The 13,457-nt window shown below is 48.8% G+C and overlaps 1 protein-coding gene across 29 annotated transcripts in view; it reads left to right on the top strand.

Annotated features, from left to right (window-relative positions):
• Positions 1–3,469, top strand: part of SCRIB (scribble planar cell polarity protein) — a 97,678-nt gene extending 94,209 nt beyond the window's left edge. For 28 of the 29 annotated variants that reach the window (XM_082291445.1, XM_082291471.1, XM_082291450.1 and 25 more), the window contains one exon: positions 1,262–3,469. In XM_082291445.1, coding sequence (XP_082147571.1) covers positions 1,262–1,422 — 161 coding nt within the window. In that variant the 3' untranslated portion in view covers positions 1,423–3,469. The remainder of the gene's footprint in view (positions 1–1,261) is intronic. The other variant, XM_082291449.1, reaches the window with a different exon arrangement.
• The last annotated feature ends 9,988 nt before the right edge of the window (positions 3,470–13,457 follow it).

The raw sequence follows: 13,457 nt of genomic DNA on the forward strand, positions 1-13,457 counted from the left end.
GAGGGTGATACACAGGGCACAGCTCTGCAGACTGAGCCTTTAGTCTGACAGATCTTCATGGATTTCTCTATTTGAGGTTCTCTGCTGCATCCAAAGGCTTTAGAGAGATTTCCCAGGAGCCCATTTGCACTTGAAGCTCATGGATTGCCTGTGCCCTCCTGGGTTGTCCTTCCAACAGATACTGGGGTGGTTGAATTTCCCCCCCCATGAGGACCAAGGCTTGTGAATGTGAGGCTGCTCCCATCTGTCTATGGAGATCTCATCCCCTCAGTCTTTCTGGTCAGGAACATCACCTGTCCCTGCAGTCCTGACCTGTGAGCTCTGGTCAGCTCCTCAAGCCTCGCAGGTGCAGCTCCCTGCATCCAGCTGGGCACTGACATAGAGGGTGACCCTCACCCGCTTGCCCCTGCCTGTCCTTCCCTAAGGGCCTGGATCCTCCCATTCCAACACTTCAGTCACAGGAGCCATCCCACCATGTCTCTGTGGTGCCAGTAAGTTTAAAGCCCTCCTGACCAGCTGGGCCAGTCTGTGATCAAAGATGCTCCTCCCCCTCCCTGACAGAGGGACCCCTCAGCCCCCCACAGACCCAAGTCAGGGTGGGTCCATGGTCTGGAGAGCAGAAGCATTTCAGGACACTTGATTTTTCATACAGCTTGGCACTTCCAGTCATGTTGAGCGAATGATGGGTGTTACAGGCAGGTGTCTTCTCACACATGGCACTTTCTTCCCAGGATCAACAGCGGTCACTACATGAGCTACAGGTCACCAGAAAGTTCTGGGCATGGGGTTACTGTGAGTCACTGAGACCAGTGCTGTCCCAAATCTAGCACCTGGGAATACCCTGGAACACTCCCTGAAAGTGTTCAAGGCCAGACTGGACAGGGCTTGGAGCAACCTGATCGAGTAGAAGGTGTCCCTGCCTGTGGCAGGGGATGGAATGAGATGAGCTTTAAGGTTCTTTCCCACACAAACCATTCTGTCATCCTGTGATAGCCTTAACATCTGCATTAACTGTGCCAGCTGTGTGCTGACAGAATCACAGAATGGTTTGGCTAGGAAGGGACTTTCCAGATCACCCAGTCCCACCCCCTGCCCTGAGCAGGGACACCTTCCATTAGACCAGGCTGCTGCAAGCCACAGCTTCTCTGGGCAACCTGTGCTACAGCCTCACCACCTTCACAGGGAAGGATTTCTTCTCAATATCTTACCGAAGTTAACCCAGTGCTTTGTCTTCAGACCTAAACATCTCTTGCCGTTGCAGTTCCCCGGGAGCAGGATGGGCAGCCAGAAGAAGAGGATGCATTAGGAACACGGGATCCATCAGCACCAACTCCCTCAGCGCTGGAGGACATGGCCCTGTACAGCAGCAAGCGGAAGCTCCGACACAGCCGGCGCAGTTTGGAGACCGCTGTCCCCACATAGGTGACCCGACACACCTGGGCAATGGACTAGCCTGGCACAGCCCTTCCGAGCTTCCTGTGCTCCAGGGACAGCACCAGGCTGCCACCCTGCCTACAGACTCTGGATGGGACCGGAGCTTCCCGTGAGCTCTGTGGCCAACTGACTCCTCTGAGGCTGTGAACCGCCCTCGTTTCTCACCCAACAGTGCACTGGGGCACATCCCAAAACTGGGACAACACTGGACTGACTGCTGGCAGATGGAGAGGAAGGGTGGCCAGGACAGTGGGCAGCTTGTTAGCCTGTAAATATTGTGTGTGGGGAAGGGTAGGACAGGGAGAATGTAGGAGTGTGAGAGTGTGTTGGGCTCCAGCTGTTACTGCCTCAACTTGGGTTTTGTAGTGGTTAAAAGGAGCTTCTCCTCTGGTGGGAATCAGGAGGAAGCCTGCCTTTACTCCTGTTTAATTTCCAGTCTTTTGCCAAAAAGCATTTTCTCCCACCTCCTGCACTGTGTCACCTCACTTCCCTTTGGGAGTGTTTGGGAATGGGAAGCTTGGAGGCAAAAGAAGAAAAAAAGAGAAAAAAACCCACCAGAATTCCAGCAAAGTGCCTCCCTCTGCCACTGACACTCTGTGCTCAAGGAAAACAGAGCCAGCTCTGTGCCAGCTCTGTGCCTTGGTCCTGGTGGGACATTGCTCCTGCTGGGACTTTGTGCTGTCCTGGGGACAGGTCCCTCCCTGGATGGTCACGTCCCTCTTTGTCACACGTGGTGTGAGCCGCTCCACGAGCACACAAGTGTCAGAGGAGTCTGTCTCCTGTAGCACTGGGGCTGAACTGGTCAGCTGGGGCAGGAATGGGACGGAGCCGACAGCCACAGCAGGGGTCTAGGCGGTGTGTGGCAGCAATGGGGAGCAGGATAACTGGGGTAGGACATGGTGGCAGAGGTGGGAGGTGTGACAGCAGGTACCTTAGTGGTAGAGTTCAGGAACTGGGGATGGGTAGAATGTGGCATTGCTGGGGTCAGGTTGGGAGTTACAGGATCTTACACGTAGGAGATACTGGTGGGGAGTCCACAGTGTCCACGGCTGGCTGTGGGGTGGAGCGGGATGTCATGGGGTGCCTGGTGTGGGGCCGGCAGGGAGCATCAGGAGTGCCACAGAGCAGGATGGGGCTGGCCTGTGCCTTGCAATAACTACACAGTTCCACTTTGCCAGCTCATTGGCTTCAGGCCCCTTTCCGTGGAGGACAGGGAAAATGCACGTTTGCCCATGCAAGAGGGAAAAAGGAAAATGAAAAATGAGTGGGGGTGTGAGTTCTGGTTTCCACATGTGGAACAAGGGCTGTGAACAGGTTCTGTATCATGTGAGCTCTGCAGATGTGGAGGTCACAGCTGCTGCTCCCAGCTCTGTCATCAGCCTCTGCTGCCACTAGTGAGGAGAAACAGCCCTTTTCTTTTTTTTTTTTTTTCACTGCCTCTAACCGTGAGGAAGGTCCGAGCTCGGCACAATCCCCTTCCCTGTCCATTGGTGCTCTCTGACTCCCAAGTAAGACCAGGGTTGGACCTTGAGCCTCACAGCTGGGCAGTGACAGGCACATCTGCTTGTACATTTGCTGAAGGAAACAGCTGGATGCAGTTTTTTGGGTGCAGTTTTTTAGTTGAGCCTCTCCTTTCATGCCAAAATCCAGCGGATCATTTTAACTGACTCTGTATGTTTTGATTTTACAGACTTGTGAAGGGGGAACTCTGATAATCTCACACTGCAGCTGCAGCTGCTTCCATCATCAGCAATTTGAGCTTTTCCTTTTTAAATCTAATTTTAGCATTTGCTTTTTAACAACAGCAGTTTTGGAAACAATCCTGGCTGGGTTTTGGTGACTAACTTGTGATTCTTCTCTCCTTTCCCTGTGCGGTACCTGGTGCCAGGCTCTGGATTCTCTCCCGTTCTCTCCCAAGAGACTCCGAGGGGAAAATTAGCGCATCAAGACTGTAACTAGTGAAATTTGTACAACCAAAGAAATCTATTTTGTGGTTCAAGGATAATAAAGTTTACTTTACATTTTAGAGCCTTTAGTCACAGTGGTTTGCCCTGTGTGAAGTCTGGAATTTCAGTATCAACACTTTGGTGGTGGTTGTTACCCACAGCATAATCCAGCAAAGATGCTCCTGCTTTTCCTGCTTTTGGGAGAAAGCAGAAATTAATGCTCACCCAAATTACTGCCAGCTGTGAGAATATCAATATTCAGGGATGGGAGAAAAAAACCAATATGAAACACAGTTGATCTTGATGATGAAACCAGCAAGCTTTCCTTACTTGGCTCTGTTAAAAAAAAATCCAAAACAACACCCAACACTATTTTGTTTAGATTATTAAAGTTTTTTAAAATAGTTTGACTGGTAAAAACCAACCCCATTTCCTGTAGCTCAACCAGGTTTTCCTTAGTCTGGTTCAGTGGATGGGCACCACGCTGTGCCACCCCAGGGAAAGAGGAGCAGTCTCAGGAAAGAGAGGGTGGATTTCCTTTTCCTAGAGACAAGGTAGTGCCGGACCTCAGCCTCATTATTCCACCTGTGTGACAGGTACAGCTGGAAAAGGGGCCTTGGCTATGCCATGTGGTACCTCAGGAATAGCTTTGTCCTTGGTCAACATGAAGGTTCAGGAGTCTGAACTGCAAGCCTCACACAGGCTCTATATATGGGTCCTTTGCTGGGTTTAATGTATCTTTTCTCCCCACTTTAGTTTCCTTAGGCCAGGTTTACCACCAGGTTTCTCTCTCAGTGTGTATAATTTACCCGCCACAACTGAATCCTGATTAGGCAATGAGAAGTAGTTACCCCTTCAGAAAAAAGTAAACACAGGAACATCATCAATGGAAATTGTTTATTTAGGGATATTTATTTTGGGATTATTCACGTAGGATTAGAACTAGATGGTATTTAAGACCCCTTCCAACCTCGACCATGCTATGATTCTATGATTTTTATATAAATAGGAACAGAAATAACCCAGTTCAATATATAGGGAGAATGCAAAGACCAGAGCACAGTTGGCTGGGTTGGAAAGTTTGCAAGAAACACTTGAATCTGACTGCCTTGTGTAGCAGCAGTGACTCACAGACGTGCTCTGGGAGACAGAGGGGTAGGGAATGTCATATCTGAACACAACTCCAGGTGTGAACCTGCACAGCCTATCCCTCTGATCCTGCTAAATGGTTTCAGGAGTCAATCCTGTCTGGTATTGGTACGTAAGGTGAGGGATTGCATTGTTGTGTTCCTTCCCTGCATTCCCTCCATATATAATAGCAGGCAGGAATAACTGTAGGATTCTCTTCAAGGACTGTCTGCCGACAGAGAGGAGGGGCTGTCATGGAAGCTGCAAACCACAACAAATTTACCTGTTCCTCAGCTCTGAGAAATGTGGCCCTTGGAACACCTGGGACAACCAGAGGCTGGAGAATGTTGGTTTCCAGTCTTGCCCACCTCCCACCAGCTGCTTCTAGAGACAAATGGCTGGAGGAGATGAAGCTGTGGTTGTAACTCAGCGCCACTTTTGCTGCTGCTACATGTAGCTTTTGTTGATTCTGTGCTGACAGTCACCATTAGTGACACATGGAGCAGTGAAAGACCCCAAAGCCAGAGCAATGCAGGACCTCCCATGCCACAGCAACCACTGCCACCACCACAGGAGTTTGGTTTGCCCATCTTAGGGCCTTGGGCAAAGCCACCTCACTGGGCTCCAGGTCCGTGTGTCCTCGTGCATCACATCTTGATGCCACAGGAAAGCTGAAGATGGGTAACAGCCCCTGACTGTACCTGGACAAAGAGCAGGTACTATCCTGCTACAAGAAATGAACCACACACCTAAACACAAGCTAAAGCCTGTTCCAAAATCTGTACCAGCCCCCAGAGAGCCCTCCTGACAGAGGAGACCCAGCAACCCACAGCCCTTCCTGTAGGACAAAGCAAGCATCCCCTCCCCGCCATAAAGGGGCAATTCATTGTTTTCTGCAACAAGACACTATCTGCCCCCACTCCAACCTCATTCCCCTTTTAGTTTTCCTCTGCTTTTCCTGTTACACCACAGAGTGACCAAAGCACAAGCTCATTTCAGACCTTGTACAAAGGAGTGTAATTAGTGTTTCTGAAATCAACCTATTTCACTCTGAAGTGAAAGCAGGCTATAAATAAGTGTTCAGAAAATTGACATCTGTATTTTACCTGAGGCATAATCAGCAACACATCAGACTGCAACAATGCACTGCTGGAGGATGGAACCTCCCAAACAGCCTGTGCATGTTTCCCCCAGGAACATGTAATCTTACCTCAAAGTTCATATGTATGAGGAATCAATAACAGAACAATTACTCTTACAAACAGAGACCTTTTCCCCCGCCTCTTCTCCCATGGCACACAGCCTCCCTTACTGTAGCTGCTGCGAAGGTGGGCTTGCAGAGATTTCTTTTTCAGCTATCCCAGTGGTCTCCTCTGTATCAGCAATATTGTGACAGCTTCTCACAGATAAAATTACTCCAAACTCACTGTTTATTCTAATGGATTTTGTCTCCAGCATCTCCAGCAGCACATCATCCATGTCCTGATCACATCCCTCTATGCAGAAACTAGAATTCTGTATTCCATAGAAAACAGCTGCAATGAGGATAAATTTGGAGTTTCATTGCAACCCTACATTGCGCTCCTGCTCTGGCAGCTGCTCCCTCCCATTCTCTCTTCCTCATTCCCTCTCCCACAGGATGTGGCAGGGGCACACGGTGCTGTTATTGCTACCTGGTTTTGGCAGATGAATTCTGTGAGGCATCAGAGCTTGAGGAACAATGGACATAACCCACCATGAAACAGTATGCTGGCAGGCAGGACATTACCAATGTCAGCACAAGACATTGCTCGTCAAAAGAAGACATTCTAACTGGGTTTATTCAGGAAAACTCAGGCAAAAAAAAAAAAAAAGCAGAAGGAAGCATTACACTCAATGAGAACATCTGTTTGAGTCTGGCACGGGCAGAAAGGATACTGAGCACTTCCATGACAGAACAATTTATTGTGGGGTACTATTTCTATGGCATTTCATCCTGGCAACATTTTCTAAGGATATTAGGAAGATGGAACTAGATGATGTTGGGGGACTCTTCAAGCCCAAAACATTCTACAGTTCTAGGTTAGTGTCAACAGGCCTGGAATGGGCACGGATATGGTGATACCAGAATGCTCTATCCATTTATCCTTCCATTGGATCCACTCCGGGGTTATGCCCTGCCCATTCGTTCCAAGTCCTCCCAGTTGCAAACCCAGGTTCAATACACATTTTAAGTCAGGAAAAGAGGTTTCGTCCATTGTCCTGCTCCAGGCTCCACTGACCAAAGGCGGGGCTGCCTGATGGGTACCCTGAAATGCTCTAGATTACACTATTTGCATATCTTCTGATCCTCTTTACCATTTTTTGACCATCCTTTTCTCTGCTCATCCCTCCTTTGCTTCATTTTGATCTTCTCCCAGAAAAACAATTGGCCTTTACATCCTCCCCTTTGGTGCCAGTTTTGCTTCATTCATAACTAAATACGGTCCTTCTGGCTGGGTTCCCTGCTCACCTGCCTCTACACGGTGTCACTTATACAGTGACCTGAGGACTTTGTTCTATTCTGCACCACAGGGTCTCCAGAACGCAGGTTATCTGCAGCATTCCTCCCTCACAGGGTTTCCCCTGAACTACCGCTGGATTCCAGCCACTCCTACCAGCACTATTTGAGCTTTTCTCACCTTCTCACCATGGTACCTCCATGTCTGGCAATTCCTCCTGTTGCATCCAGCACTGGCTGATGTCCTGGTCAGGTTTGCTTAGTCTCAGCCCCTGTATGAGAGAATCAAACAGGTGTTTGATTCATCACTGGCATTTCTTCTAAGACAGATCATACAATCATCACATCACATGCCCTAGTCTAGAGTTCTTCTCCAGCTCTCTTGGAGCCCCTTTAGGCACTTCTCCTTGTTTGAACAAGGGACTGGAGTGCAGGACAAGGGGAATGGCTTCCTGCTCCCAGAGGGCAGGGTTAGATGGGATATAAGGAAGAAATTATTCCCTGTGAGGATGGTGAGGCCCTGACACAGGTTGCCAAGAGTTGTGGCTGCCTCATCCCTGGAAGTCTTCAAGGTCAAGTTCTCACTGTCCATGGCAGGGGAATGGACTGAATGGTCTTGAAGGTCCCTTCAACCCAAACCATTCTCAGGTTCCATGATTCTGTGATTCTATGAATGACCCTCCAGGAGCTGAATTTTCCTTCATTAACTGCAAATGTAGTACTTCATTAACTCCAAATATGTGTTACCTTTTATGCCCTCAGACACACTGATGAAGCAAAACCTGCGCATGCTTTACATGTGCAACTAAAATCCCTCAAACTCCACCTAAACATGAATTGGCATTGACCGTTAACTTCACTGCTTCCCTGTCCTCAGAGTAAACACTACAAATACAGCTTAACTGAGACAAGACACCACCTTTGAATCCTGGGATAGTCAGAGAAACAGAGAATCATGATTCCATGATTCACTCACTGCAAATTACTCTAGACAGTGGTAGGAGACACCCATCTCACCTGGTGACACCTGAACTGTCCACAAAGACAGTCCCAGTGCTGCCATCAGAAGACATTTCTTAAGTTTAATTACAAAGTGGTTCCTCACTCTCACTCCAACCCATGGGGATGGAAACAGATGGAACACACAGGCTCCTTTGATACTGAGCCTTTCCCAGAGGATCTCCACTTTTTAAAAGAAACCTCAGTAAATTTAAAACAGACACTGGAGAAAAGTTCTAGATCTTAAGACTCCCAGCTGCTTCATTCCCTCAGTTTTTGCTGTATGAGTAATTCCTGCACTCCAGGAGATCCAGCTGAGAAGGATTTACTTGTCAGTGCAGCCAAAGTGCCACCTGGGGTCCCTACATGAGGCTATCACAAATAAGTGTGGGCCGGCACAACTTCAGAGTCTTTTTTCATATTACCCATTTTTCCACTCCCTGAGGACAGGAAGGAACAAGCAAGCAGCTCCAGCCATTTTCCATGGAAGAAACATTGACAGGAGTCAAGGTTATTTAATTTTGCTTGTTTTGGAAGACAAAAAACCCCAATGACCAAACAGAAATGAGTTTTAGAAGGTCTTTAGTGGGCACTGACATTCCCAGGGCACAGGCATGGCAATGAATTCCTAAATGGATGTTTCCCTGTATTGTTGCCCTCATCTCAGCAATTCCCAAATATTATGAATTTATCCATATCATAACCACAGGAAAGGAGCATCTTATTAAACAAAGGACTAGGCAATCATTAGCTGGCTAAAGCAGCCTAAAAACTACAGAATCTTCTTTTGGGAGCAATGGGACAGGAATGTGTGACAACATTTCCCAGCATGAGTTCATAGAATCATGGAATGGTTTGGGTCGGAGGAACCTTATAAATCACCCAGTCCCACCCCCTTCCCATAGGCAGGGACACCCTTCACTGGACCGGGTTGCCCTGTCCAACCTGGCCTTCGACACCGCTACGGACGGGGCAGCCTCAGCTTCTCCGGGCAGAGGGCAAGTACTGCCCAACCAGCTGTTAACCACTTCCAATCCCTCGTGCGAGGAGCTCACCCAGCAAGGGGGCTGAGGGAAGCCGGTAGATGGGTTTTTGAATTTTAACGTAGCTTTGGACCCTGTCTCTCCCAGGATCCCTCCGGACAAGGTGCCCAGGGCACAGCCGGAGCACGCACCCTAGACGGCGTCAGCAGCTGCTCGAGTTCAGTGCGCGGAGCGATGCCAAGCCGATGGCCGTCACCGCGCCGGGGCCCATTTCAGGCCCAGCTCTTCAATGCCTTCATGGTCTGGATGCAGGAATCCATGTCTAGCAAGCAAACTGGTGGATGATCCTGAATTAGGAGGAGCTGCAGCTCCCTGGAAGGCAGAGGCGCCGTTCGGAGGGACCTGAAGGGGCCGGAGGGCTACGCGACCACTGACCGCCTGTGATGAACAACGACGACCTGCGTATCGGGCACCGGGCCGGGGCCCTAGTTGTGCAGGGATAGGCGGGGCCGGCGCGGATTGGCCGGGCCAGGCCTGGAGCGGGACCCGGAGCGGGCGGAACCGACCGAGACGTGCGGGGACCGCCCAGGGCGCGGCGCGGTCAGGCGGCTCCGTCACGTGACGCTCTCCGGTGACGCCGCAGGTGACGCCGCAGGTGACGCGCTGGTGGCGCGACGGTGCCGGGCGCGGCGGGGCCTCGGCTGAGCACGGGAGGCGGCGAGCGGATCGCGGGAGCACAGTCCTGGAGCGGGCAGATTCAAACGGCTCCCAGGAGCTCCGGGACCGGCTCAGGGCCCCTGCTGCGCACCACCAGTACAAAGGTGCAGTTCTTTGCCTGCAGAAACCATTAACCTGCAGTTGTGTTGAATTCTCATCTATTTAATAACCTTAAACCAACATTCTAAATCAGGACTCGCTGTGCAGTGATGCTGTTTCTCTTCAGGGAGGACAGAGGAGACACACAGTGCACCTGACTGCAAAATCTCGTTTGCCTTCTCTACACGCTACAGTACTAGTTTGTGTGAATTGCAGAATGACAGAGTAAGGATCATCGAGTCCAACTCCTGACACTGCCCAGCACCATCCCCAAGACTCACACCATGTGCCAAAGAGTATTGTCCAAACACTTCTTGAACTCTGTCAGGCTTGGTGCTGTAACCACTGCCGTGGGGAGCCTGTTCAGGTGCCCAACCACCCTCTGGGTGAAGAACCTTTTTCTACTATCCAACTTAACCCTCCCCTGACACAACTTCAGGCCATTCCCTTGGATCTTGTCACTGGTGACCACAGAGAAGAGGTCAGTGTCTGCACCTTGTCCCCTCATAAGGAAGTTACAGACTGCGACGAGTCTGGACTAGAAATTAAAATGTGACTCCTGTGACTACTGATAGAGACACTGCCAGTGGAGGGATGAGATCTGGCTCTGGATATCCTTGTTCCTCTGGGGGAGCGTTACTGGCCCAGCCAAGCAGGTCTGGATTTTCTCTTAATCAGGTCATACTGTATGTTCTGAATCCCCCCTGTCTGCACTGGGGACTCTCCGATGTGGTCAGAGGTTAAGGCCAGGTGACCTGATCCCAGGGACCTTCCTTCCTTAGGTCACTCCTGGGTTTTTCCCCAGAAGGAAAGGATGACCATCAGGGCTGAACACTGGTAAAGAAAAAAACCAGCAAACCTTCACAACACCTTCATGCCCTGGTACCCAAACAGTGCTGCTGTATAAATGTAACATTGATTCTTCGCAGACTATTCCCCATCAGCCCCATTAATTGAAGGCAGCTTTCCTTAAAAAAGCAAACAACTTCTAACAGTGAAACTGTGCAAGACCACATTCCTGTCCCCACTCCCAGAGTTCCATTCAGATGTCGGTTCTGCTTGTTAGAATAATGTGAGATTTCTCCACAGTCCTTTACAATAAAAAGTTACTGTGAAGAACTAGAGGGAAATGACTTGTGCAATCACCGAAGACACTCTTCCTATTCTGTCAGCACAGCAGGGGATGGGAATTGGATTAGGGACTTGTGAGTTGAGTGACCGAGCCTGTGGTCACTGCAGAAGAAATCAGCTCAGTGCCAGTCTGTGCCTGGGACTCCTTGATACCGAGCTGGCATAAAAACAGGCAGATCATGTTTAACAGCTTCAGAGCAGACAGGTAAAGGGCGAAAGCAAAGCTGCACTTAACCCAGATAATCTGATACGTACAAATGCAGAGCCTGAACAGATCAAACCCAGAGTGGCAGCTGGGATGAGTCACCAGTGTGGAGTCAAGGGGAAGATTCAACTCCTTCTCCATTATCAAAGAGCCCATGGATCTGCACTGCTAAGGAAGCGACTCCGAGAACGAGTTCCTGTTCTCCAGATTACCTTGTCTCTTGTCTCTGTTCGTGGCGCCCTTGGGGCAGGTATGTGTCTGTTCCTTGCATTCTGACAGTGATGACAGTGGGCCACTGGCTCCTTGGTGGATGGAGCCAGGGGCCAAGTGTGGTAATCACAGAATCATGGAATGTTTTGAGTGGGAAAGGACCTCAAAGCCCATCCAGTCCCACCCCCTGCCATGGGCAGGGATGCCTTCCACTATCCCAGGTTGCTCCAAGCCCCGTCCAGTCTGGCCTTGGACATTCTAGGGATAGGGCAGCCACAGATTCTCTGGACAACCTGTGTCAGGACCTCACCACCCTCACAGGGGAGAACTTCCTCCCAGTATCCCATCTAAACCTACCAGAAGGCAAGCTCCCATCAGGTCAGATTTCCATTATTTCAATTTTATAGTAATGGAATCACAGAATCATTAAGGTCATAAAAGACCTGTAAGATCATCAAGACCAACCACCAGCCCAGTCCCACCACTGTGTTCACCACTAAACCATGTGCTCAAGTGCCATATCCCCATGTGTTTTCAGTTCTGTGGCACTTGAGGACACAAATTTGTGCAATCCCCTCCTGATCACTGCTGAGACCCCTTGCAGTGCTCCTGTTCAGGCTACTGCCATAACTGAGGGCTAGAGCAGTACCCCAGTGTGACCTGGCCAGCACATGTAGGCTGTGTTGGTTCCTGGGGAGAATAGTGCAGCAAAGCTCTCCTTGCTGCTGCCCACCTGTTCGGGGGGTTCACTGTCGTGCTCTGCTGGCTCCAAGAGTTGCAGACACAGCAGAAGCAGCTGCCACAATCTGAAATTAGGTCTCACACTCTTTGTTTTACCCCATGTCATTAATCCAGACATCATCAATCTGGGACACGAGTGTCCCTTGTTTGCGGGCCGTTGGCAGAAGGAGCCGAGTAAGACACTGGTGACAAACAGTAATTACCCAGATTACTGCACTAATCTAGTGTAACAATGCAAACATACATTGTAATTCATGAAAACCAAACAAACACCACTTACACATGTACATTGCATTTACAATGAAAGAAGAACCAGTATTATCTTGGAAATAATACAAGAAAATAAACACAGCCAACATTGAGAATAGAAAAGCAGCAAAACGTTATTACTAATTCCCAAGTGGAAGGGTGCAGGCCTTTTTATTCCATTAGGAAAGGCTTTAAAATTGGCAATTCCAGATAATATTCACTCAGGAGTGCAACAGAAAGTGGCTCAGGAGAAGTCAAACCCTAATAAAACCCTAATAAAATGTTGGCGATGTATTTGTGTATACAGCAATAGTGAAACTGAAGGTAAAAGCATCCTGTTCAATAATCAGATTTGAAAGCTAGTTTTGAAAAGCTGGAACAGAGAAGGTCCACAGATACCATTTAAGTAATGGGGAAAAGAGAAAATGAGAGGTTTTAAATGTTTTCTGTTTAATAACAAGAAGACTGAAAGGTGATAATTGTATTTAAATTACTGAGAAGCACTTTAGTCAAATACAGGTTATGAGACTTAATGAAGTAGATTAAATTGGTGTGAGATAAAGGCTGAAACAAGAGTGTAGGGGGTAGTTCTGACCACAAACTTTGTGAAGGCCAATGTGTTTTCACTGGGATTTCCCTCAAGTAATAACATCTCAGAGTAACTCACACAGGTCCTTGCTGGCTGATAGAATCTAAAAGCCAAAGTTCACATAGATTTTAAGTTCCTTTACAGTTCATTCTAGACTCTTACTACAAGTCATCATTATTTAAAGGAATAAAAGGTTTGTAAAGCCACACACCGAAACTTTGTAGAAAAACTAATGAAACAGTTTAGACTTGACTTTGAGGGATTTCATCAATTCATATTTCAGTATCATACAGGGAAAAGCCCCTAACTCCTACTGAAACTGGCTTTCCTTACAGGCAGGATTGGTTCAGCTCATTCTGAATCACAGCTTCAGACCAGGAGCACTACTTAACCAATCTAAATTTATATCTGAGATATCAGCTAGATGGTTTAGCTCTTGTATCCAGTGGGGTTCAGCTACAGTTAATCTTTTTGGTCTGGGAGGTCTGAATTGCCCCCATGTACATAGCAACACCATTCCAAGATCTATGGGATGAGCATGGGATGG

This window comes from Coloeus monedula (genome assembly GCF_965178545.1).
Source record: "Coloeus monedula genome assembly, chromosome: 1".
NCBI classification, from domain to species: Eukaryota; Metazoa; Chordata; class Aves; order Passeriformes; family Corvidae; genus Coloeus; species Coloeus monedula.